This window comes from Nothobranchius furzeri, chromosome 15 (genome assembly GCF_043380555.1).
Source record: "Nothobranchius furzeri strain GRZ-AD chromosome 15, NfurGRZ-RIMD1, whole genome shotgun sequence".
NCBI lineage: Eukaryota > Metazoa > Chordata > Actinopteri > Cyprinodontiformes > Nothobranchiidae > Nothobranchius > Nothobranchius furzeri.
In genome coordinates this window covers 46,359,070-46,381,675 of record NC_091755.1, presented here as the reverse complement: position 1 = coordinate 46,381,675, position 22,606 = coordinate 46,359,070, and the positions used below count along the sequence as shown (strand labels likewise).

General features: G+C 45.4%; 1 protein-coding gene and 1 long non-coding RNA gene across 2 annotated transcripts in view; one reads left to right on the top strand and one right to left on the bottom strand.

The window, feature by feature from the left end:
- Positions 1–186: 186 nt before the first annotated feature.
- LOC107391516 (myosin-7B) overlaps positions 187–22,606 on the top strand; it is a 35,977-nt gene continuing 13,557 nt past the window's right edge. The window contains exons 1-20 of the mRNA XM_015968845.3: positions 187–249; positions 4,740–4,839; positions 6,458–6,561; positions 6,932–7,075; positions 7,167–7,323; positions 8,723–8,750; positions 8,876–8,969; positions 9,044–9,136; positions 9,220–9,283; positions 10,783–10,881; positions 12,570–12,673; positions 12,750–12,888; positions 14,560–14,678; positions 14,755–14,904; positions 17,215–17,385; positions 17,833–18,012; positions 20,113–20,245; positions 20,318–20,394; positions 20,479–20,566; positions 21,020–21,137. Coding sequence (XP_015824331.3) covers positions 4,740–4,839; positions 6,458–6,561; positions 6,932–7,075; positions 7,167–7,323; positions 8,723–8,750; positions 8,876–8,969; positions 9,044–9,136; positions 9,220–9,283; positions 10,783–10,881; positions 12,570–12,673; positions 12,750–12,888; positions 14,560–14,678; positions 14,755–14,904; positions 17,215–17,385; positions 17,833–18,012; positions 20,113–20,245; positions 20,318–20,394; positions 20,479–20,566; positions 21,020–21,137 — 2,162 coding nt within the window. The 5' untranslated portion in view covers positions 187–249. The remainder of the gene's footprint in view (positions 250–4,739; positions 4,840–6,457; positions 6,562–6,931; positions 7,076–7,166; positions 7,324–8,722; positions 8,751–8,875; positions 8,970–9,043; positions 9,137–9,219; positions 9,284–10,782; positions 10,882–12,569; positions 12,674–12,749; positions 12,889–14,559; positions 14,679–14,754; positions 14,905–17,214; positions 17,386–17,832; positions 18,013–20,112; positions 20,246–20,317; positions 20,395–20,478; positions 20,567–21,019; positions 21,138–22,606) is intronic.
- On the bottom strand, positions 20,607–21,081 carry LOC129164808 (uncharacterized). Its single transcript, XR_011516694.1, has 3 exons — positions 20,989–21,081; positions 20,806–20,893; positions 20,607–20,689 (listed from the first exon to the last, which is right to left on the bottom strand). It is a non-coding gene; the product is annotated as an uncharacterized lncRNA (long non-coding RNA).

The window sequence follows — 22,606 nt, the reverse complement described above, 5'->3', positions numbered from 1 at the left end:
AATAAAGAATGACTCTGGAGTCGATGAGAGAAAATGCTTCCATAGATGGTTGAGGATCCATCCAGACCACAGCTGGGCTTTACGATGGCCCAGTGAAACCAGTTTACCCAGTGAGCTGCAGCAGAGGAGGTCACATGAGTGGAAACTCTGGGAGGTTTTAAAGTGAGGTGAAGTTCAGCTGGACCTCCTCACAAAGAAACGCCACGACAACAGAACCAGACCCTCACTGAGCTCCAGACTCCAAACACGGTGAGTTCAGCATTTACTACATTACCCATCAGCCTCGGAGGCTGCAGCGGAGGGAACAGGTGAAATGATCCTAAATTATGATGTTTATGCTACAAAATCAGGAAAATAAAATGTTTTCAAAAGACCTCCGGCTCCTCTCAGGAACTGCTGAAGAGAAATTGGGCATAAGAAGAACAGTGGTTCGTTTTTCACGCTTCTGGATCCGAACTTGAACCGGACCAGTTAGCGTCGCGTTTACTTTAATGGAAATCTGAGTTCTCCTTCCTCATACGGAGGAGAGACTCCAGGAAGATGAATGACCCGACCGTGTCAGAACCGGCCGGTCGTCTCTCACCAGAACCGGACCAGATGAAATCAGCTGTTGGTATTCTACAGCCCACAGACGCCAGGCGGGGCGGCGGCGTTTTAATCCAACTCAACGCAAATCTTTGTTCTGATTTTGGACAAAAGGCAGAAAAGCTTCAGCTCGCTATCCAGAAACAGAACATCTGATGCGATCGGTGTTTACAGGCAGGGGTGGTGGGTGGGTATTACCGGGATACCCCCCCCCCCCCCCCCCAGCAGCTGTTGGTGCTGACAGCCGAGGTGATTCACCGAGGTAAACCAGCTTTAGTCGGAACATGACTGACATTCCAGTTCGTCAACATCATGTTTCCCTTTGGGATTCAAACAGATCCATCTAATCTGGGTTTAACTTTAATCTCTGTTAGTAAAAGTTCAACATGAAACCCATCAGGTTCAGAATCAAGTCAGAACAAAGCTGCAGTCCCCAGAGCACCAGAACTTCTGGGTTTTTGCAGAGGATCACAGCGTAGGGAGACAGTTCACCTGTGCTGGCCACTGACCCACGTGCTCAAGTCACCAGCCTGTTCAGTAGAGATGCTCCAATCAGATCACAGGAATTTCACGAGAAAAAAAATGTAACAAGCATGCCTGCAGGGGCGGCGCCGGCATTCTTTACCTGCAGTAGCTTTACCGTCACACGTCCACTTTTATGTAAAACATCCACATGTACATGTCACTTCTGCAAGCGGACTCGGAGCCTCGACAAGATGATGCATTTTAGCCTGTATTTCTATATATTCTGCAGACACTGTGCGACTTTTTTGTTTGTAGCACTCGGTTTCAGCTCACACCGTACGTCTGGTAGCAACACGTCGGACCTAAAAATGTGCTAAAAATAGCAGTTTTTACAACACGTCTGACTTTTTACTGTGTTGTTATTGACGTCTGTTGTCCCTCGGGATTGCTGCAGGAGGACACGAGTATTTATGAGGAAAACGAAAGAAAGTAAATAAATGTTTTGTGATCAGTGTAATTTGACATAACCACGGCAAACATGCCTTCTCAACAAATTGAAACGGACGTGTGTTAATAGGGAAAGCTGGCGAGCCATGTTTGCGCATGCGCCGTGAGCGGTTCTGGTGCTGTTTGGGCCGCAGCCGCTTGCATTTGTTTACTGTGAAGTAAAGCTGAAGTGCTGAAGTTCTGAAAACTAATTTTGAATAAAACTTGAAGAATAACTGGTAATTGCTCATTTCAAGAGGTCTTTCATATTTTATAACATGCTGTTTGATATAATGGTTTACAAACACTAAAGGGTCATTTATTAGAGTACTCGATTACAAAAATATTCGATAGCTGCAGCCCTAATTCCATCCATCCATTTTCATCCGCTAATCCGGAGTCGGGTCGCGGGGGCAGCAGCCTAAGACGAGAGGCCCAGACTTCCCTCTCCCCAATCACTTGGGCCAGCTCCTCCGGGGGAATCCCAAGGCGTTCCCTGGCCAGGTGAGAGACACAGTCCCTCCACTGTGTCCTGGGTCTACCTTTAGGTCTCCTCCCGGTTGAACGTGCCCGGAAAACCTCACCAGGGAGGCGTCCAGGAGGCATCCTGACCAGATGCCCGAGCCACCTCAACTGGCTCCTCTCGATGTGGAGGAGCAACGGGTCTACTCTAAGCCCCTCCCGGATGACCGAGCTTCTCACCCTAGCTCTAAGGGAGAACCCAGACACCCTGCAGAGAAAACTCATTTCAGCCGCTTGTATCCACGATCTCGTTCTTTCAGATATTACCCAAAGCTCATGACCATAGGCGAGGGTAGAAACGTAGATCGACCGGTAAATCGAGAGCTTCGCCTTCTGACTCAGCTCTCTCTTCACCACGACAGACCGGTACAACGCCCGCATCACTGCAGATGCAGCACCAATCCACCTATTGATCTCACGCTCCAGCTTTCCCTCACTCGTGAACAAGACCCCGAGATACTTAAACTCCTCCACTTGGGGCAGGACCTCATCCCTGACCCGGAGAAGACATTCTACCCTTTTCTGAATCAGTACAATTCCACAAAGGTAAATGTATTCATGTGGTCATAAGTAAAAGTTATCATCTGTTCTTTACGCCGTGAGAAACCGTGCACTTCTGGAGTGACTAAATTATCGTTACTCCTTTTAAATGTAACAGTTACGGGCTGCACCTGCAGCCGGGTAGCTGCCCTGGCCCGTGGTTAACCGTAAACTGTCCCTCCAGACCCCCTTCCCGCCCACACGGGAACCCCAGGACAAACAGCAACTGCTTTACCAGTGGCTAATGGGGATCTTAATAAAAAACAAACAAAACACACAGGGAACCTTTGCTCCTGCTCTATCGACGCTTTTCCGCCTGCTCTTTGAACATCATCCTGACGCAGAACCAAAGTCCGCTCGTTACAACATCCTAAAAACAACGTTAGTGGGATGAGAGCTGAAATGTCCATTAGGACCTGTTGCGTAACGGTTTGCCCGGCATCCCAGCGCATCCTGGGGCCACACTTTCCCACGCTCCCAGGCTGCGCATTTTCCTAACCGCTTCTTTTTTTTAGTTAATTTATTTGATCATGTGACAAGCTCTTCTTCTGTGGTTTTGATAGTGGCGCTCTCGTGCCCACTAGTAGCAAAAACATGTATTGCACCCCCGCACAGCAGAAGAACATGAGCTCAGCTTGCTGTTAGCCAGGAAACTATTCTACCCGGTTATAACAATAACGACAATTAACCGGTTACCTGTTTACATCCCTAATGTCTAGTGTTCAGGGTGAGGAACTGGACACCATGTAAACCGTGGTTTGCTGTTTGTTATGTTTTTATGTTACCTATGTCTAGATTATACACGTATATTTGGATTTACTATATTTTATACAAGTGTGAAGTGAAACCAAATGAGAGATTTTAAATGTTTTCATTGGCTGTTGGCCTCCGTGACCCCACCTTCAGCTCCTGATGACAGCGGTTAGTAGGCATCATTGGCTCAGGGCTCGGTTCTTGGTCCCCTTCTCCTCATCTACATGCTACACCTTGGGCACATCATTCGCCATCGTGGACTCCAATTTCACTGCTATGCTGATGACAGCCAACTCTACCCATCTAGAAAAAGCATCACCTCCACTACCGTCTCCACTAGAACAAACTGCCTCAATGCTCTAAAATTATGGATGTCTACAAACTTTCTCAAGCTCAGCTACAGTAAACCTGAGTTAATCCTAACTGGACCCAAATCCCTTCTCTCAGTAGCCTACTCTATGGTCTTCCATCCACACACATAAAAACTTCATGTTCAAAACTCAGCTGCACGGCTCCTCACTCACACACCTAACCGCGGTCCTACAAAGCCTTTATTGGCTTCCCATTCAGCAGCGCATTCACTTCAAGATCTTACTCATCACCTACAAGGCCCTCAATAATCTTGCCCTTTGTTATCTATCCTCCCTTCTCGCTGTCTCAGATCTTCTGCTTCCAGTCTCCCTCTCTCACACAATAACTTCAAAACATCTCACCACTGGGGACAGAGCTTTGTCTGTGGCTGCTCCCACCCCAAACATATTCTTACTGCTGATTCACTTCAGAAACTCAAAAATCTGTCTCCTTCTCTCTGTTTGTAAAGGGTCTTTAAGTAGTGGTTAAAACCTATGCACTACTATTAATATTATTATTATTATTATATTACGGCCCAGCTGATGTAAAACCATGAAGAGCGAGTAAATGAGATCAGGAGCTGAGTGCCTTCATATCAGGACCCAAATCCTCATCGTTGCAGAAACACGATACAAATAAAGACATTTTGAAAAGTCTACTGTCGCATGTTTCATGCATCAATTATTCTTTACTTTACAATATTTTTTTAAAACGGCGCCAAAGGAGCTCAGATAAACATCAACCCCGTGGGACAAAACCCCACAGCCTTCATTACTCCTGGACATTTAAGGGGTTAAAGCAGAAACTGAGGTTTGAAACCTGTCTCAGTTTTATTATCTGTGATTTATTTCTATGAAACATGTTTGTTCTGATAAAATGGAGTTGGTGTAAACAGCTTCGGACTACCACCGCGGGGGTGTTTCTGCTCCTGGAAGGACTACTACTAGCTGCCTTATTATGGGATGTTCATCTTTCCCAGAAGGTGGTGCTCCGATCACCTCACTGCCCTCTGATTAAATCCATCTTCATTTCCTCAGATGTCTCGATTCCTGGACATGGATGAGTTTGGAGAAGCTGCTCGATTCCTCCGGCTCACCAACCTGGAGCAGCTGGCAGCCAAGGCTCAGGCCTTCGATGGTGAGCATCTACCAATCAGCCAGAACATTATGACCACTTGCCTACTGAAAGTCTCCTTTAGCTAAGTCAGACCAGACCAGTTACCTTCTGGAACCTGTGATGTTCTGCTGTGGTGTCTGGAAACAAGTCCGCCTCTGAGGTGGATCAGAACTGTTGGTCCAGAACACACAGGACACTGGAATGGACCGAGACGTGAGAGGGTGGTGATGGAGGGAAACAAAACCTGCGTGATTCTGTTAGCATCAGTATTAGCATCCTCCCGCTGGGGGAGCTTGGTGCTATGGGTGAAGCTGCTCTTTGAGCTACGACTCAAAGCGTCGTCACATCCAACTGTAGAACTTCCTCTTTTTGACTTTGAGAGCAGATTGTTCACTAACCCTTTAGCCAGTACTAGGGTAGTCACTGTGTGAAAATTTAACCTCACGGTTATTGAGACCAAAATTATCACGGTTTTCGGTATTATCGTGGTATTTTTTTAAACGTGTTACATTTTCAGACAATTAAATAAACCCTGTATGTCAGGAAAATATTGTCCTCAGTTTGTGTCTAAATTTAGCCTAAAATGTGTTATTTTGTAATTATGTTGTTTATTTGTTTACATTTTTCTCCTTTAGTCTTTAAAATACCAATATTTGCCCATAACTCCTTATTTTATGTCTGTTTGATGTCATCATTTTAAAAATATTAGACCAGATGATACTCAGTACTCGAGTAGCCTTCTAATCAGATACTTTTTTACCCTTACTTGAGTAATAAACCCTATATCAGGAAAATATCGTCCTCGGTTTGTGTCCTTCCAGTGAGCTTTGCAGATGTGGGAAAATGTCATCAGGCAGTAATCGTTGTTAAATTCATAATTATTCTCGGAGAGAGTCCAACTCTTATCTGCCCCTGGGAGCCCCGTAATGCATAGCGTCATTTCAACATGGCGGTGTCCGCGACACGGTTTATATGCAGGTAGCGGCGCTGCGGCTGCTTTATATAGCGACTCGTTGCATTCTCCCTCAACCCAAATCCTCGGATCACGCATTTTAGCTAAAACGCTGACATTAGCTTGTTGACTGTAGAGTTGTGGGTGATGGTCAAGCAGATGTGTCATGAGATTTGAAGCGTTGCTGCCTTTCACAGACACTTTTTCTGCACGTGCTGCAAACAGGATAGCCGTCTTCTATCAACTGTCCCTCGGCATTCTTCACATATCCAAAACATGCCCGTACTTCCCACTTTGTCTTCTTTGAGGGATAATAAATGTCCTGAGTGCTGCCGTCTCCTCCTTTGGCCATTATTTCAGCTTTAGCTTCAAGAAAGTTTTGGTTGTAAACAACAAAGTGCGCATGTGCCGCCGGCAACTTCAGCAGATGATACGGTGGCTGGTAAGGGTCACCGCGCCTACACCGCAGCCACGCTAATCCACCGAGATAATATTTATTTTTAAAAACAAGACTGTTATTATTATTGTCAACTTTTTTACCGGGGTTTACCGCTACACCGGTTACCGTGACAACCCTAGTCAGTACCATGCAACATGAGCACTAACCTGTGGTTAGTGGTAATAATGTGTGGCTGTTGACACCAGGAGGCTTTCTATTTAAGCTAACCTCTGATTTGACTCTTTCAGGTACAAAACGCGTCTGGATGCCAGATGAAGCTGAAGCCTACATCGAGGTGGAGATCAGAGAACTGAACGGAGACAAGACCACCGCGGAGACGAAGGATGGACGGGTCGGTTAGCCGCGTCTCTGCACGTCAGATATTTAGTGTTGCTTGGATCAGACTGACACCAACCTTAAGACGAACCAGTCTTCAGAACACAAACCCCATCAAGCTTCAGCTGATAAACCAGAGACACAATTCCATGTTCAAGCTTTCCTTAAAATAAAGATAGATTTTAGAGACCTTTATGCTGATTTTTAGGGTCAGTTAGGGTCAGGGGTGAAACCCAAACAGAGAAGTAACAACAGCAGAAGGGTTGAAATAGCAGTAGGTTAAGGCTGAAGAATCAGGGAGGAGTTTGATTTCCAGATGGATTCGTGTCAGACTAACAGATCTGGTGGGTTTCCCAATTTAACTCCGCCTCTTTGATGCCGTTTAGTTTCTGGTAGTGAAAGAAGACGACCTGCAGCCCATGAACCCTCCAAAGTTCGACATGATCGAGGACATGGCCATGCTGACCCACCTGAACGAAGCTTCGGTTCTCTTCAACCTCCGGAGGAGATACAACATGTGGATGATCTATGTCGGTAAACCAGATGACCTAATCTACCCAAACCGGGTGAGCGATGATGAAGTCTCATCTCCGGTGTGGTTTCTGTCGGTTTCTGGGTTAGACGTACTCGGGTTTGTTCTGCGTGGCGGTGAATCCCTACAAGCTGCTGCCGGTTTACTCCTCCAATGTGGTGAACGCCTACAAGGGGAGGCGCCGTGCAGACATGCCGCCTCACATCTACGCCATCGCCGACAACGCCTACACCGATCTTCTCAAGAGTGGGTGAACTTTGACCTCCAACAGTAACTTCCTGTTTCCTTTAGAACAGTGCTTCTCAAGCCATGTCCTCAGCACCCGCCTGTCCTGCATCTTTTTGTTTCTAACAGCACTGCTTCTCTGCCGCCGCACACCTGACTTAAATGAATGAGTGATTAACAGGCTTCTACAGCACTTGATGTCATCCTAAGGGGACAATGCAAATATGTGAACCAGGTGTGCTGTAGCAGAGACATCTAAATATTTCCCTAAAAAGTCCACCTTCATATCTTCACTTGTCTTTGCTTTGGCATAAATTCATAGTTTAGTCTCAGAAGAGGTTTTTGGGGTTTTGTCTGACCTGCTTCCACCTGAACAACAAGTCTGTTGGGTCCATTTTTCTGGATGTCTTCCCGCTTGTCTCTGGTTTGATCAGAATGTCTTCATCATAACTCCGAAACACCAGAAAGTCTAGACTGCGACCCAGAGGACTAAAGTCTGTGGGACTATCTGAGTGACATTATCCTGTTTTATAAAACAATGCTGCAAAGCTGAGGCGCCATCTGGGAGCCTTAGAGATGGTCTGATCATAGCGGCAATGAAGCGCAATCCTTTATACAAAAGATTAGGCGATGGCGGTATAAAGGAGGTATGGGGGCAGCCTCGGCGCTGCCGCTGAAGTTTTCTCACAAGCCGCTCCTAAAGTTGTCTGTCCTCCACAGTCCCCGTGTGATCTAACCTCCAGCTCTAACGGAGAAGCTCCTGGAGCTCCGCGTCGCTCCAGTTTATCATCTCAGCCGGTTCTGATCAAAACTGAAATTTTCTGCCCGTCTTTACTTTCATTTTCAATACTGTAGCTAGCCGGAGCTCGGCAGTAACTCCCCATGTGATCATGACACCACCCTCTGTTGTGCCGAGGCGCGGTTTACGAACTTTAACTAATTTGCTGCCAGCCGTTTCCTGATCGGTAAAGCCCTTCGCTGCCAGAGTTTCTTGCCGTTTAAACTGTTTAAGAATCACAGAACGTTGCGCGCTAGGATGACGTTGACGCCAAAACAACCAAAACAAGGCGGAGACTCACCTCTTACATCAGGAAGAATCTGCGCGTTTGGAGCGTTATCCGTTCTTTCATAATCCGTTGTTGAATTGTGATCGGCAGAAGCTTTTCCGGTTCGCGTCTCACTTTTTTTTACAGCAGCGGCCCAAAACGATCTCCTAACACATGGATGTTCTGCTTCCTGATCACGTGACGTGTGACGTATGCCAATGAAGATCGGCTTTAGAGCTGAGATGTTTGTTCTCACGGTGCGGGGGCTCGTCCGACGCCCACACAGTAAAAACATGCAAATGATGACTTTAGTCGTCACTGGCAGTGAACGAGTTTACTCTGAAAGTTTATTTACTTGATTTTATTTCCAACAGATCGTGAGAACCAGTCGATGCTCATCACGTAAGTTGGAAAGCCTCCAATATTAAAACCTAAGAATTGTATTATTAAATTAACCATTTCATCATAATGACTTCATGTTTAGTTGTAATTTTTCTTACATTTTTTCCGTCTCCTCACCTCCTAAGCGGCGAGTCAGGAGCAGGAAAAACGGTCAACACCAAGAGAGTGATCCAGTACTTTGCCATCGTTGCTGCTTTGGGAGAAAATGTGAAAAAAGTTGTGAGTTTCGTTCTCTGAAGACTCTTTGATTTAGTGAGTCTAAAATGTTTTTGACAGGAAGCCGTTTGTTTCAGGGTTCTTTAGAGGATCAGATCATCGAAGCCAATCCAGCCATGGAGGCATTCGGGAATGCCAAAACCATTCGGAATGACAACTCCTCTCGCTTTGTGAGTAGAGCTGATCTAACGCTGGAGTTTAAGAGGGTTCAGACTCAGTCTTTATTAACATTTTATTTGACGGTGTTTTTCAGGGAAAGTTCATCAGAATTCATTTTGGTCCGACTGGGAGGCTAGCATCAGCTGATGTTGACATCTGTGAGTTGAAATAAGCGACTAGAAAGTTTGTGATGAACGAAGTTCTTTTTCTACAACATGCTCAACCTGTTTTCAGCAATGGCTGAGCACAGATTACAGAGTCTGTAATAATCTAAAGATTTAAGACAATCTGGAAATGAGGCATCAGCTGTCTGACTCGGAACAAGAAAGTCTACTTTTCCTGCAAATTTGTTGACATTTATTAACCCTCCCACTGTCTTCATGGGTGACCCCGCGAGGAAAGTTGACCATTGAGCAGGACTGACGGTTTATCCCTTGAGGTCCACGTGGCAGGGGTGAGGAGTGAGCACCACCTCACCCCTGCCACGTGGACCTCAAGGGATAAACCATCCATCCTGCTCAATGGTCAACTTTCCTCGCGGGGTCACCCATGAAGACAGTGGGAGGGTTACGCCAGGGACACACTGGCCGCGGAAGCGCCGCAAAAATGGGACCGCCTTCATTCGGCGCCCTTGTTAAGCTATTCTATAGACCACATGGGCCGCCGAAGCGTCGCAAATCGCCTCGCGCCGGCGCTCCACCCCGCGCCGTGCAGCGATCATTTCGGCGTTGGCTCTATATTTTTCGCGTGCCGCGGGTGAATCGCGTCAATTCTGGCAGGAAGTCAAACGTAGACATAAGAGGCAGGCCGGTAAAGTTAACAAAATAAAGCATTTCAAAATAAAATTCCGCAATAGTCAAATGTGTTCGTAAACAGACACTGCAGAAAAACCACACGAACACACACACATCGAACTTGTGTGCGTGTGTGACCAAGTGAAGGGGTGTGTGGTTTTGGGTGTCTTTTCACCGGAGCAAACAGGACAGAGAGGCAGAAAGTCTGAGGCAAGCAGTTAGGATGGATGACTTTAAATTAATTATGGAAGTTGAGAAACACAAGGAGCTGTACGACCCCGAAAAACGTGGTTATTTACGTACCCATGTCGGAAGAAACTGCTAGGATACAGCTGCAGAATTGGAGCGGGTTCCAAGAGATTCAACTGGCAGAAAAAACTCATACCATAGGTTCACACACACACACACACACACACACACACACACACACACACACACACACACACACACACACGCACACACACACGCACGTACAAACACTCAAACGTAGAGGAAAAGAGCTGAGAAAAGGCAGAGAGGAAATGGAGGACACCAAGTGTTTAAAAGAAAAACTACAGCTGAGCCGAGGCGCGCCTCGACTGGGGCGCGTCTGATCTGAACTGAGGAGCGGCGAGCAGCGGCCGAATTTCGTGAGCGATTCGCTTCTCGGCGCTTCTGTGGCCGGTGTGTCCCCGGCGTTATGCAGAACATAAAATGCTTTTTAATATATTGAAGGAAATTTGATTATTGTCAAAAATAAAAAAAAAACATCCAGCCTGGCATCAGATTCCTGGAGTGAAATGCTCCAAGGAATGATGTGATAAAAACATCTGGTTTGAGCGAGAGAAGATTCTCAGCTGTAGGTGTTTTTCCTCTTTGATCAGATCTTCTAGAAAAGTCCAGAGTGGTGTTTCAGCAGCCAGGAGAGAGGAGCTACCACATCTACTACCAGATCCTGTCCAGTCACAAGCCGGAGCTCCAAGGTAAATCCAGCCTGACCAACAGAAAGGTTCACAGCAACCCAGCCTGGAATCAGCCCTCTGGTACAGGTGCACAAACCAACAACAAAACCAGTAAAGCCACAGAAACCTGGATCTGCTAGGTTCATGCGCGTCCCCAACAAACCGCCCAGAACCGAAAACACCCGCCTCACCGAAACAGGGAAAACACAACGGAAAACCTGATTGTGGTTTGAACCCCGAAGGTCAGCATCCACGTGTTTCTGAAGCTACAGGTGACCACATCTGGGCAGATGTGTCCAAAGACGCAAACTATTAAATTAAAAAGTAAAAATTCACCTGTTGTCAGAAAACCCAAGTTGATTATTTAGTTCAACAAATAAAAAAATCAGATAAGCCAGATCATCTAACTTTAGGCTAGATTAAACCTGGTTTTATTACAAACACGTTACAATCAGGCTGTTTACCAAACAGAGACATCACCTGTCACAGGTACAGACCTTCACATAAGCAAGCTGAAGTCAGGTCAGCAGCCCGAGCGGAGAGGTTTTACACAACAGGAACCTGAACTTCTAGCTGATCTAGAGTAAAACAACAAAAACTTTTACATTTTAAAGATAAATCATTCATCGGTAACAGCAACGTTTGTATCAATGATAAACGATTTAATCACAAACAAAATCTGATAAATCACAAAACATAAAGTCAAGAGTGTGAAAGTGGCTCTAACCTCCAACCTAAACCCATAATTAACCAACTAACCAGCTAAGGGGAGAGTCTGACTCACCTGTTTCATCTTCTCGTTAGCAGGTTAGCAGATGCGAACAAAAATAGCTCGTTAGCATTCAGAAGATGGAAACCGGAAATTAAACCAAGTTCCTCATAAAACTAGAAGATTGTCAAATTATCTTATATTCTGATTTAGAACCGCTCCGTTTTCGGTGAGATCCAACAGAGACTTAATCTACTTTAATTAGCCATAGCCTCGTTTCTCCAGCGCACGCGGCTACATCCGGGTCATCTCCGTGATGTGTTCAAGTGGACTCGGAAACGTATCAACTCCGCATAAACAAGCGGTGAAGTTTAAGTAAAAAAAACTAAATTTTTGTTCTTTCACACATTTAACAAGAAATTTTATTAAAAGTAATAAATAAGTGTGTGAAAATTAGAAATAATTTATACTTTATATTACATAGCATAGCATAGTTTATTTATATAGCACATTTAAAACACAGCATGGGAGCTGCCCAAAGTGCTGCACAGGCTAAAACAAAACACAACCCTTCGAAAGAACTAAAACAGAGGATAAAAATCCCAAAAGCAGATAAAACATGATGAATACTAAGAACACATTAAAACAATGACACAATAAAACACTAAAACGAGTCACTGTCTAAAAGCCAAAGCGTAAAGGTGGGTCTTTAAATGAGATTTAAAAACCGCCAGAGATGGAGCCTGCCGAACTCCAATGGGCAATGAGTTCCATAGCTTTGCGGCAGCATGCACAAATGCTCGTTCACCCCACGATTTGAATCGCATCCGCGGCGTGCACAGCAGCAAAAGGTCAGCCAACCTCAACGTGCGCGTGGGCACATATGGAGTGACTGTGCATGAGATAAGTAGATTAATGACACCAGTGCCACTGCTCCCTTGAAAATGATCTGTATAATAATAATATTAAAATTAATGATGATGATACTCGTGTGTTTCAGACATGCTGCTAGTCACCACCAACCCCTACGACTACCACTTCTGCTCTCAGGGTGTGACCAAGGTGGAAGGCATCAATGATGGGGAGGAGCTAAATCTCACTGACGTAGGACTGACCCACCTCCCAAACAAACCCCTCCCCTCCACACACTTAAGTCTAATCACCTGATTTATGTCTGCAGTGTGCCATGGACACTCTTGGATTCACTCCAGAGGAGAAGTATGGCTGCTATAAGATCGTTGGAGCCATCATGCACTTTGGCAACATGAAGTTCAAGAAGAAACAGAGAGAGGAGCAGGCTGAAGCTGACGGCACAGAGAGTAGGGCCAGTCCTAACCAGACAAACAGCGTTAAAACAGAAATGTTTGGTGCAACTACAGAACAGAAAAACAGCCGTAGCCAAAAGTTCTGAAGGGGAAACGAGTCTGAACTATTGGTCAGTCATTTCTATGGTTACAGAAATATTACTGACAATGATGCAGTTGTGTTGAGCATTTAGATGCTGGCTATTCTAAAGCGCCAAATTAGCTTGGCTTGACAATTACAGTGAGTTGAATCAAAGAGTTCACATCTCCAGTTTTGGTCTTTCTAGACCTTCATAGTCCCCGACTTGATGCCAACCAGTTTGTTTCCTGGAACCACTTAATTCTGACATCTGCCTTCTGATCTGGTACTTCATCCGACTGGAGAAGACATAATTCCTCCTCAAGCGGTTTTTGATTGGTTTGAGGAGTTCCTCTGGGAGAATATTAAGGTCCTGTTATTTTTTCAAGGCTGTTAGTTAGTCCACTCCCTTGGCTGAGAAGCATCCCTTCACATAAATTTCCCAAGATTCTTTACTGTTGGAGGACACGGGACTTATGAGTCCTATCTAATTCTTCTCCAAATGATCGTTTTTTCCAGGAACTCCAATCAGTCAGATATCAAAGACGATGACTTTCCTCCAGGCATCAGCAGTCCAAATCCTGGCCCTTCAGTGGAAGATCAGTTCCTGAAAGTTTTGTTGGAGAATAGTGGATTTTTTCTGCGCCGCTTAACACCAGACCATCCTCCTACAGTATTCTTCCACTGTGCTGCTGCATCAGCTTTAAAAGATGACTATGGTGCTTTTGGACTCTCTGAGCCACACTGTGAAGCCTTCTTCACAAATGTTATGCATTTTGGACTTTTGAGATTAGGTTATAAATCCTAACTCTGAACTATTTAGAACATTACGGAGTTCCTGCAAACTTCATAAAAACTGAAGCGCCAAACTTGGAGATGATCCGTATTTCTGTCATTCTCTGAAACTTTGGGTCACGGCTGTAAACAACACAAAACAAGCCTTCTGTTCACCTAAATGGTAAATGGCCCGTATTTGTATACCTCTAGCTTAGAGTTCTACAACCCCCCCAAGGTGCTTCACAACACAATCAGTCATCTACCCATTCACACGCTGGTGAGGATGCGCTACGATGTAGCCACAGCTGTCCTGGGACTCTGACAGAGGCTGCTGAGCACTGGCGCCACCGGTCCCTCCGACCACCACCAACAGGCAAGGCAGGTTAGGTGGTGCTCCTTCATCACGTTACAGTGTCTTGCCCAAGGTACAACAGCAGTATTCTCTGGTCGGAGCTGGGATTGAACCTGCAACCTTCTGATTACTGGACAATCCGCTCTATCTACCTCCTGACACATCAAAGATTTAGTGTGACACTGCTGGTGGTGGTCAGAGGGACCAGTAGCACCAGTGTCGCGTCCATCAGTGCGCCCCAGGGCAGCTGCAGCTGCATCGTAGCTCATCTCCACCGTGTTGAGTGGGTGGATGTGGGGTCGTACAACCCTTTACCGTTTACATCAACTGGATTATGAAGTTTTAACCTCTAAAAACGTGACTTGGAACCTAAAAACTTCCCATTTGGAAAACACGAGTCAAGTCTAATACTTTGTTTAGATAATGTGTAGAACAATTAATGGTGTAGTATTTACTGGTGTGCTTATTGTGTGCTCAGGTGTGGATAAGGCTGCATACCTTATGGGCATCAGTGCTTCTGAGCTGCTGAAAGGACTTCTGAACCCCCGAGTCAAAGTTGGAAATGAGTTCATCGTCAAAGGACAGACAGTAGAGCAGGTGATTCGCCACAGTCCAACGCCGCGCCGCAACAAAACAGCACCTTTACAACAGGTCACTTCCTGTCTGACCGCAGGTGAACTACGCAGTGGCCGCCTTGGCCAAAGCTACTTATGACCGGATGTTCAAGTGGCTGGTGGGTCGAATCAACTTGTCGTTGTACACCGCTCTGCCTCGTCAGTACTTCATCGGAGTCCTCGACATCGCCGGGTTTGAGATCTTTGAGGTAAAGACAAAAAACCTTCAAACACAAAAACTCTTTAATCCCATCTAGATCTTAAACATTCAAATCATCGTTTATGTTCAAAATGGATAAATATATTGTGAAGAAAGCATCAAATTAGCAGATCGATTCAAAACCTTCAGCACTGAAAGCAAAGTCTTTAATTATTACTCAGATATTCAGATCAGATTTTCAATTAAATATATTTACTAATTTTTTCTTTACTTCACAAAATGATAGTAAACAGAAGAAAGAGGAGTCGGTTGGTGTTCCATCAGGCGTCTGCATTATTAAAGGAGTCGAACACAGAAAACCCATTTCTCATGATTATTTCTGATTCTAACGAGTCACGAGTGTTTCATGCAGGCTGAGCATAAATAGTCTCCTACACCTATCTCCTGCATTAGCTTCTGATAGAAAACAGACGGTGAAACTCTAGGATTAGAAAATCCTGACAGATCTACGTCACCCTGTCACTAACATTCATGGACTCACCCATGACGGGAAAGCTGTTGTTGGTTTAGCGTCCAGGAAACAGCAGAGAACGCCTCTGCTAGTAGAAGCTAACCGTTATCATTAGCAACTGAAAGGCTTTTAGCAATTCAATTCAATTCAAAGATACTTTATTAATCCCAGAGGGAAATTAGAGTTTCAGTACACACAATTCAGAGATTAGACACACATGGGCAAGACACGTGACAAGAATTGGTGACTGTAGTCATTCGCAACCCTGAGTCGCGCTACCTTAATAGAGATCAGGGGGTTACATGAGGATTGGTTTAGGTGGAGGAAAAAAAGGCACTTCAGAGTTACCCTCCACAGGAACAGACTTCAGACATCACACAACATAAGTGTCCACTAGGTGGGGTGGTAGGGTTTGGGACTCTCCACACTTCAGTTCCTGCAGCCATGATAAGCAGCGCATGTCAACTCAGTCTGAACAGGGAGAGGAGCATTGAGGGTTGGAGGGTTGCAGTGACCCTGGAACGATTCAGCGGCCTTCCTGCAGTCCCGCCCAGGCTGGGATAGGAGACAGAGTTGAGTTGCCATAGCGACGGCACATTCCACATATCTTCTGAGGGGGGAGTTTTCGTTGGAGCCTTGCAGGCTCAAGGGCGCCAGATTCCGATTAGAAATTGTTTTGGGGCCAGACAGAGATCATTTCCTCTCTCTCTTACAGTTCCTTGGTCCTCAACCTCTCAAAATCCCAATAATGGACATTAATCGATCCCAATCCGTGCTGATTCGTTCACTCTATCCTTGATGGCATCCATCTTTTGTGCCAATGAATGAATCTCGGCCAAAGTCCCAAGCTTACGATTCATCTCGACAACTATGTGAGTCTGTGAATTCACAGCGCGGTGCAACCCATCTCTTTGCTCCGGGAGCAGGCCAATATTCCTCGACAGCTCGTTAATTTTCCGGTAAGCCAGGAAGCCTCCAAGGCCAATGAGCAGGAAACCCGACACCAACACCACAAATATCCACAAGTCTTCAGAGTCCTCCACAGACAGCTGAGATAAACAAATCAAGTCCCACTGTTTCCAGGAGTCCATGATGTGTCCAACAGGGTCTGTCCAGGAGGGGCATCCGAGAGCCCCTTCTCCCGTTCTCATTGAAAAAATTGTATCAATCGCGTTGAGTGACCAACTGACGAGGTCCATTTTAGTGATTTCAGTTTCCAGAAAAAATGCAGAAGCAGCCGTGCACCCAGCACACAGAGACAGACAAAGGGCCTTGAGGATAAGATATGGAGGAGAGGAGGAAAAAAGCGTCTGCACCCTCCGAGAGCCGACTTGTTGTGGTTTTAAAGACATTCAAGTCTTTTAGAACAGAGGAAAGAGCCGCAGCAAACTCCGCTTCAGTCGCCATGTTTATGATAAACTCGGCGTTATGGTATGTGACGTACGCTACTCAGCGCTGATTGGCTCGGTTAGAATTTGCAGGGGGTGGGGTTATTTGAATAGGAGAGATCCCAGACTCTGTCTCTGTGCAGAATTAAACAGAGGAGGAGTCTGACAGGCCAGGCTAGACTTGAAGCCCTTTCTAGGTGGAAATGGAGCAGTCCTGGTGGTTGTGGATGCGTGCATTCGTTCAGCATTTTTTTATTTTTTTCGCAGAGTTGGAGACGTCTTTACGGTGGGTTAACTGCAGCGTTTCACACCGTGGTTAATAATCATTCATTCCTACTAGAAACCACTGCAGATGCATTCATTAAACAAGAGAACCACACCTTTAATATAATTATGCTTCTAAACTTAGAAACAACAAATCTGATGATAAATTCTTTGATTTTGTTTGTTTTTATTGCAGTTGAACAGCTTTGAGCAGCTGTGCATAAACTTCACAAACGAGAAGCTGCAGCAGTACTTCAACCACCACATGTTCGTCCTGGAGCAGGAGGAATACAAGACTGAGGGCATAGAGTGGACCTTCATAGACTTTGGTCTGGACCTACAGGCCTGCATTGACCTCATAGAGAAGGTGCATTCAGACTCACAGTAATGCAGGGTTGCTGGTTGAAAACCACAGCCTTAACGCAATGATGTCATACGTCTATAGCTCCAGCTAACGTGCCTGATCGTAGTTATTTTAGCGGTTAGTAGCTAAATGCTGTTGTTAGATGTCTGTGGGCTGGGTTGGTACTAAATGATTAGCATGCATGTTTAGGGGCTTGTGGTCATGATCGCAGCCAGTCTGACAATAACGAGGATGTTTCTGAGGTGACGGATTAGCTCGCACAAAGCTAACTGGTGCTAGCTTGAAGAATCAACTTTTTCCTGGAGAATGATTTAAAAATGTGCCGTAGGCTGACATTATATACTTCAAGCAGGGCCCAGACGGTGTGACATCACTACAGTATGAGCTGTTACGCTTGTTTGTGATTTAACACTGAAATCAAGACTGGAAAATGTGTGTTTGTGTTTCTAGCCAATGGGTATTCTGTCCATCATGGAGGAGGAGTGTATGTTCCCCAAAGCCACGGACCACAGCTTCAAAACCAAGCTGTACGACCATCATCTGGGGAAGTCACCGAACTTCCAGAGACCACGGCCTGACAAGAAGCGCAAATATGAGACGCACTTTGAACTGATCCACTACGCTGGAGTGGTGGGTCACCGCTGACGTGTTGGTTTTATGATCATTGGATCTGGTACCAGCCTGGTTCTAATCGTTGTTTATCAGAACCGTAGCACACCCAGCTTTAGATTCAGTTTGAAGCATCGCCATGGCCATGGGTGTTGTTTCCATTTAGTGTGAAACCGAGGGATCCAGATGGAGCCCGGCGTTTGTTTTAGTAGTCAGCTGGAGAGTTTTCCACATCCGAGTCTGTTTGTCACATTCAGCTAGTAGCAAAACTAAAGTTAACTCCTTACATCCTAAATAAACTAGGGAGGTTTGATCTCATCTGGCCTGGAGACCCAAACCGTTCATCTCAAGATCAATGAAAGAAAAAATGGTAAATGGTCTGTCTTTGATATAGCGCCTTCTAGAGTCCTAGAACCCCCCAAGGCGCTTTACAGCACAATCACCCATTCACACACACATTCACACACTGGTGGTGATGAGCTACGATGTAGCCACAGCTGCCCTGGGGCGCGCTGACAGAGGCGAGGCTGCCGAGCACTGGCGCCACCGGTCCCTCCGACCACCACCAGCAGGCAACGTGGGTTAAGTGTCTTGCCCAAGGACACAACGACAGCGGGACTCGAACCTGCAACCTTCCGATTGCCACCATCGCCCCATAAAAAAAACTATTTCCATCTAAATTAAATTACAGCACTCGCACGGCGTACGTTTTAGGACATCCTCAGGTGTCAGGTATCAGGTGTCAGACTTCAGACCGTGTGAAAAAGCCTCCAGTTTCAGGAAAAACTGCTTCAGGACAAATTTTGTCAAACCATAAGGCTCATGATGTCTGATAACTGGTGGGGGTCGCTTTATAGGCGCAGGCGGTTCGGACGGGGGGGGGGGGGGGGGGGGTTTGCGCGCACAGGGTAAAGGGCAGCTACGGGCGCACAGAGTTTGGTCGGCTCGGCGTGGCTCCGGCGCTTTCGGACAATGCCAGGGGTGTCGGAGAGGCTGGGATGTGGAACACACACCACGGTTGTCCCGACTGCAGTGGCGGCTCCAGAAATGTTTTTCTGCAGGTGCTATGAAGGAGCTAGTCTTTTTATTGAGGGTGTTATGAAGGAAGTGGTCATGCGTACCTGTTGTTCTCTAAAACACCTTCAACACTAGCAGACACACATGCGTGCACAACACCTCAACAACACCTGAAACAATCATTAATATACATCATAAACATATGAACAATCGCTAACTTTTCCATGAAATCATAAACACATACAGCCACACAGAAAACCATCTATAGTGTTGCAAGGTTAGCTAACGTTAGTGCTAAACCCTGGACTGCTGCGGCGGTTGAGGGTTGACTCTCTTCATCCAGATCCGTAGGTTTTTGTGGGTCTGAGATCACTTCCAAACATTCATTCGTGTCTGACTGAACCCGTGGAAATGTGGGCAACAAAAACCGATCCATCTTACCGCTAGCTCTGCCTTTCTCTCGTTCACAGGTGGAAAATGAGGTCAAAGGTTAACATCTATTTCCTGTTTTGGTTTAAGTTTTTACAATCTATATGATAATTTACTGATTATTTTTGTTTTGTTGGTTAAATATTATCACATCCACACGTTAACTAAAAATTAAATTGTAAAAAAAAAAATCTAATATCTACTTGGGGGTGCTATGGCTAATCCAGGGGTAGCTTTAGCGCCCCCCCTGGTGCCGCCACTGCTCCCCTGCCGTTGTCCGAAAGCGCCCCGACTCAGGCGATGTCTGACAACTGAGACCTGAGGATGTCCTAAAATGTACGCCGTACACTCGACTCTGTCTTTAGTGTTCCCGTTAAGAAATGGTGCTCAGATCTAGTCTAGTCATCACCCTGCGTGCTTCTAAATGACATTTTAAAACACGTGTTTATGAGTCTAAAAGCTCTGGTTCAACTGCGGCTGGAAGTTTTAATTAGAAAAATGTGTTGGTGACCTCAGTGGTTTTTATCATGGATACACATCTGGCAGTGGAAATCTGACCCCTGCTGAAACGATAAGAACCCAGAGCTTTGCAGAGCTCACTTCGTGGATAGTTGAGGTGAAAATGATGCTGAAAAATCCCTCTGTGTCTGATCTAGAGTTTGGTGTGTGACGTAGGTACCGTACAACCTCACGGGATGGCTGGACAAGAACAGAGACCCTCTGAATGAGACGGTGGTGGCGCTCTTCCAGAAATCCTCCAACAAGCTGATGGCCGGGCTGTTTGAGAACTACATCTGCTCCGATACGGGTATGTCCTCGTTCCACCTAACAAGGACGGCTGGGAGAATCCTGTTAAAAGTGGTTGTTGGTGTCATTTCAGCCAGCGACCCAAAGAGCGAGACCAAGCACCGGAAGAGGAAAGCAGCGTCGTTTCAGACGGTTTCACAGCTGCACAAGGTGAGCTCAGGCTAGTTATGATGACACAAAAAGCAAAATGCCGTCAGCTGATGTAAATGTTCCAATTTCTGTGTGAAATTACAGGAAAATCTGAATAAACTGATGGCGAACCTACGAAGCACTCAGCCTCACTTTGTCCGCTGCATAATCCCCAACGAGGACAAGAATCCAGGTGAGAATCCGCCCAGTCAGCAGTTTCACAGCAAGTCTGGCATCGAACCACTGGTGGGTGGCTCAGGTGCCTTCAGGGGGATTCTGTCAGGCTTCTTCATAGATGAAAACTCTCAACACGTTGCTAAGGTACAAGAAAGTAGCATTTTACATTTGAAAGTATCAAACTTTGAGGGAGTTCGTTTCTCAGACGTGAACACATGAATCTGAACTCAGGTATGTTGGTTTTACTGGGTGTACCTGAACATGAACCACAGACCAAAGTACCACGATGCCGGTTTACACGAACCCGAGTCACGTCCTTCCGGGTTCAGGCAGCACGAAATTACTGCTAGAAGAAACAAAGCAATAGGGAATGTAGATTTCTGTGTGGCGCTGCAGCTAACGTACGTCTGGTTACTCTGGAAGACTTTAGCTAAGCACCACCAACGAGAGGGTCGACTGTTGTTTCCAGGTGTGATGGATCCCTTCCTGGTCCTGCATCAGCTCAGGTGTAACGGAGTCCTGGAGGGGATCAGGATCTGCCGGAAGGGGTTTCCCAACCGCCTCCTGTATGCAGAGTTTAAACAGCGGTGAGTTCAGCTACAGGGCCGAGCCAACATCTGGAGCCAAGCAGTCAAATGTGTCAATAAACAGGCACATAAGGTGGATTAAGCCCATCTGTGGTGGTGCACAGACACCATCACCCATCAAAGCAGCAGCTCTGACAGAGACATCACCAAGTTTTCAACTGATGGACTACATCTTTGGAAAGTGCAAGCCTGTGATTGGTCAGCACGCTACTTCCTTTGAATGTGTTAACAGCATCACCAAAAAGGCGCGCGCCAAAGAGATCTAGCAGCAGACACTGATCATACCAAAGGGCATCTCATAGCAGATGTGGCAACGCTTTAGTTTAGGGAACACAAATGAAACATTAATTATCTGCCAATTAATATGCATATTAGTGGACTAGTAAGCCTGAAGTAGACATTATCAAGCACTTATTAACAGCTTATTACTAATGCCGTCATTCTAACATTAACAGGCCATAAATTAAGAGTTTTATCTAAATAAGCCATTCATAATGGTTTGTTAAGTGAAAGTTAACGGTTGGTTGCTGATTAACGTACATGCTAATTAGCTCAAATCAATATGTGGCTTTTAAGGAAGTGATTCAAGGGGAACATATTCTTGCATTAAGTGGTTAATTAACACTAAACTACTAGTAATTAGGGACGAACAAAATGTGACTTTAGAATGGGGAACAGATTCGTGCTTACAAGCGGTTAATTGATGGTTGTTTAGGCTCTATTAACATGTGGAGTTTGGTGTTTATTTATGTAATACCAGAAAATAATATTTTTGGGTATTAATGCAGAACAATTAATTCCCTTGAATTACTTCTTTATAAGCCACATATTGATTTGAGCTAATTAGTATGTGCGCTAATCAGCAGCAAACCAAACCAATCAGTTAACAAACCATTATGAATGGCTTCTTTTGATAAAACTCTTAATTTATGGCCTGTTCATGCTAGAATTACAGCATTAGTAATGAGCTGTTGTAGCGATTAAATTTACATGTTATTTAATGAACCATAAAATGTGAGATTCCACAGGAAATATGAAATCAATCTTATGGATCTTTGGATAATTTTAACCAGAAGATTGGAACTTTTTATTGCAGGGATTAGGTAACACTTCGTATTCACTCAGAGACAAAAGTGTCAAGTTAAAAGTTTAAAGATTTATTACTAAACAAAATAAAACTTGACTAAATGTATGTTGTAACTAAGATGAAGTGAGACGGAGAATGGTGTAGTGTGGAACGTTGTTCAGAACCAGCAGATCCGGAGAAACGATTAGTTCTGATGGGAGTGAAGGTGATATTTCGCGCTAAGCTTTGGTTTGGAGATTTATAACACACATTGAGACGCCATTCTGCCGGCCTACATACCCTTTGCGGAAGTCCCCGTTAGATCAGGAATGCCGAGGTCAAGCTTGACCTCCTCTGGCACCGAAGCCGGTAGAAAAGCAGAGGCTGCCGACCAGACCAGTGT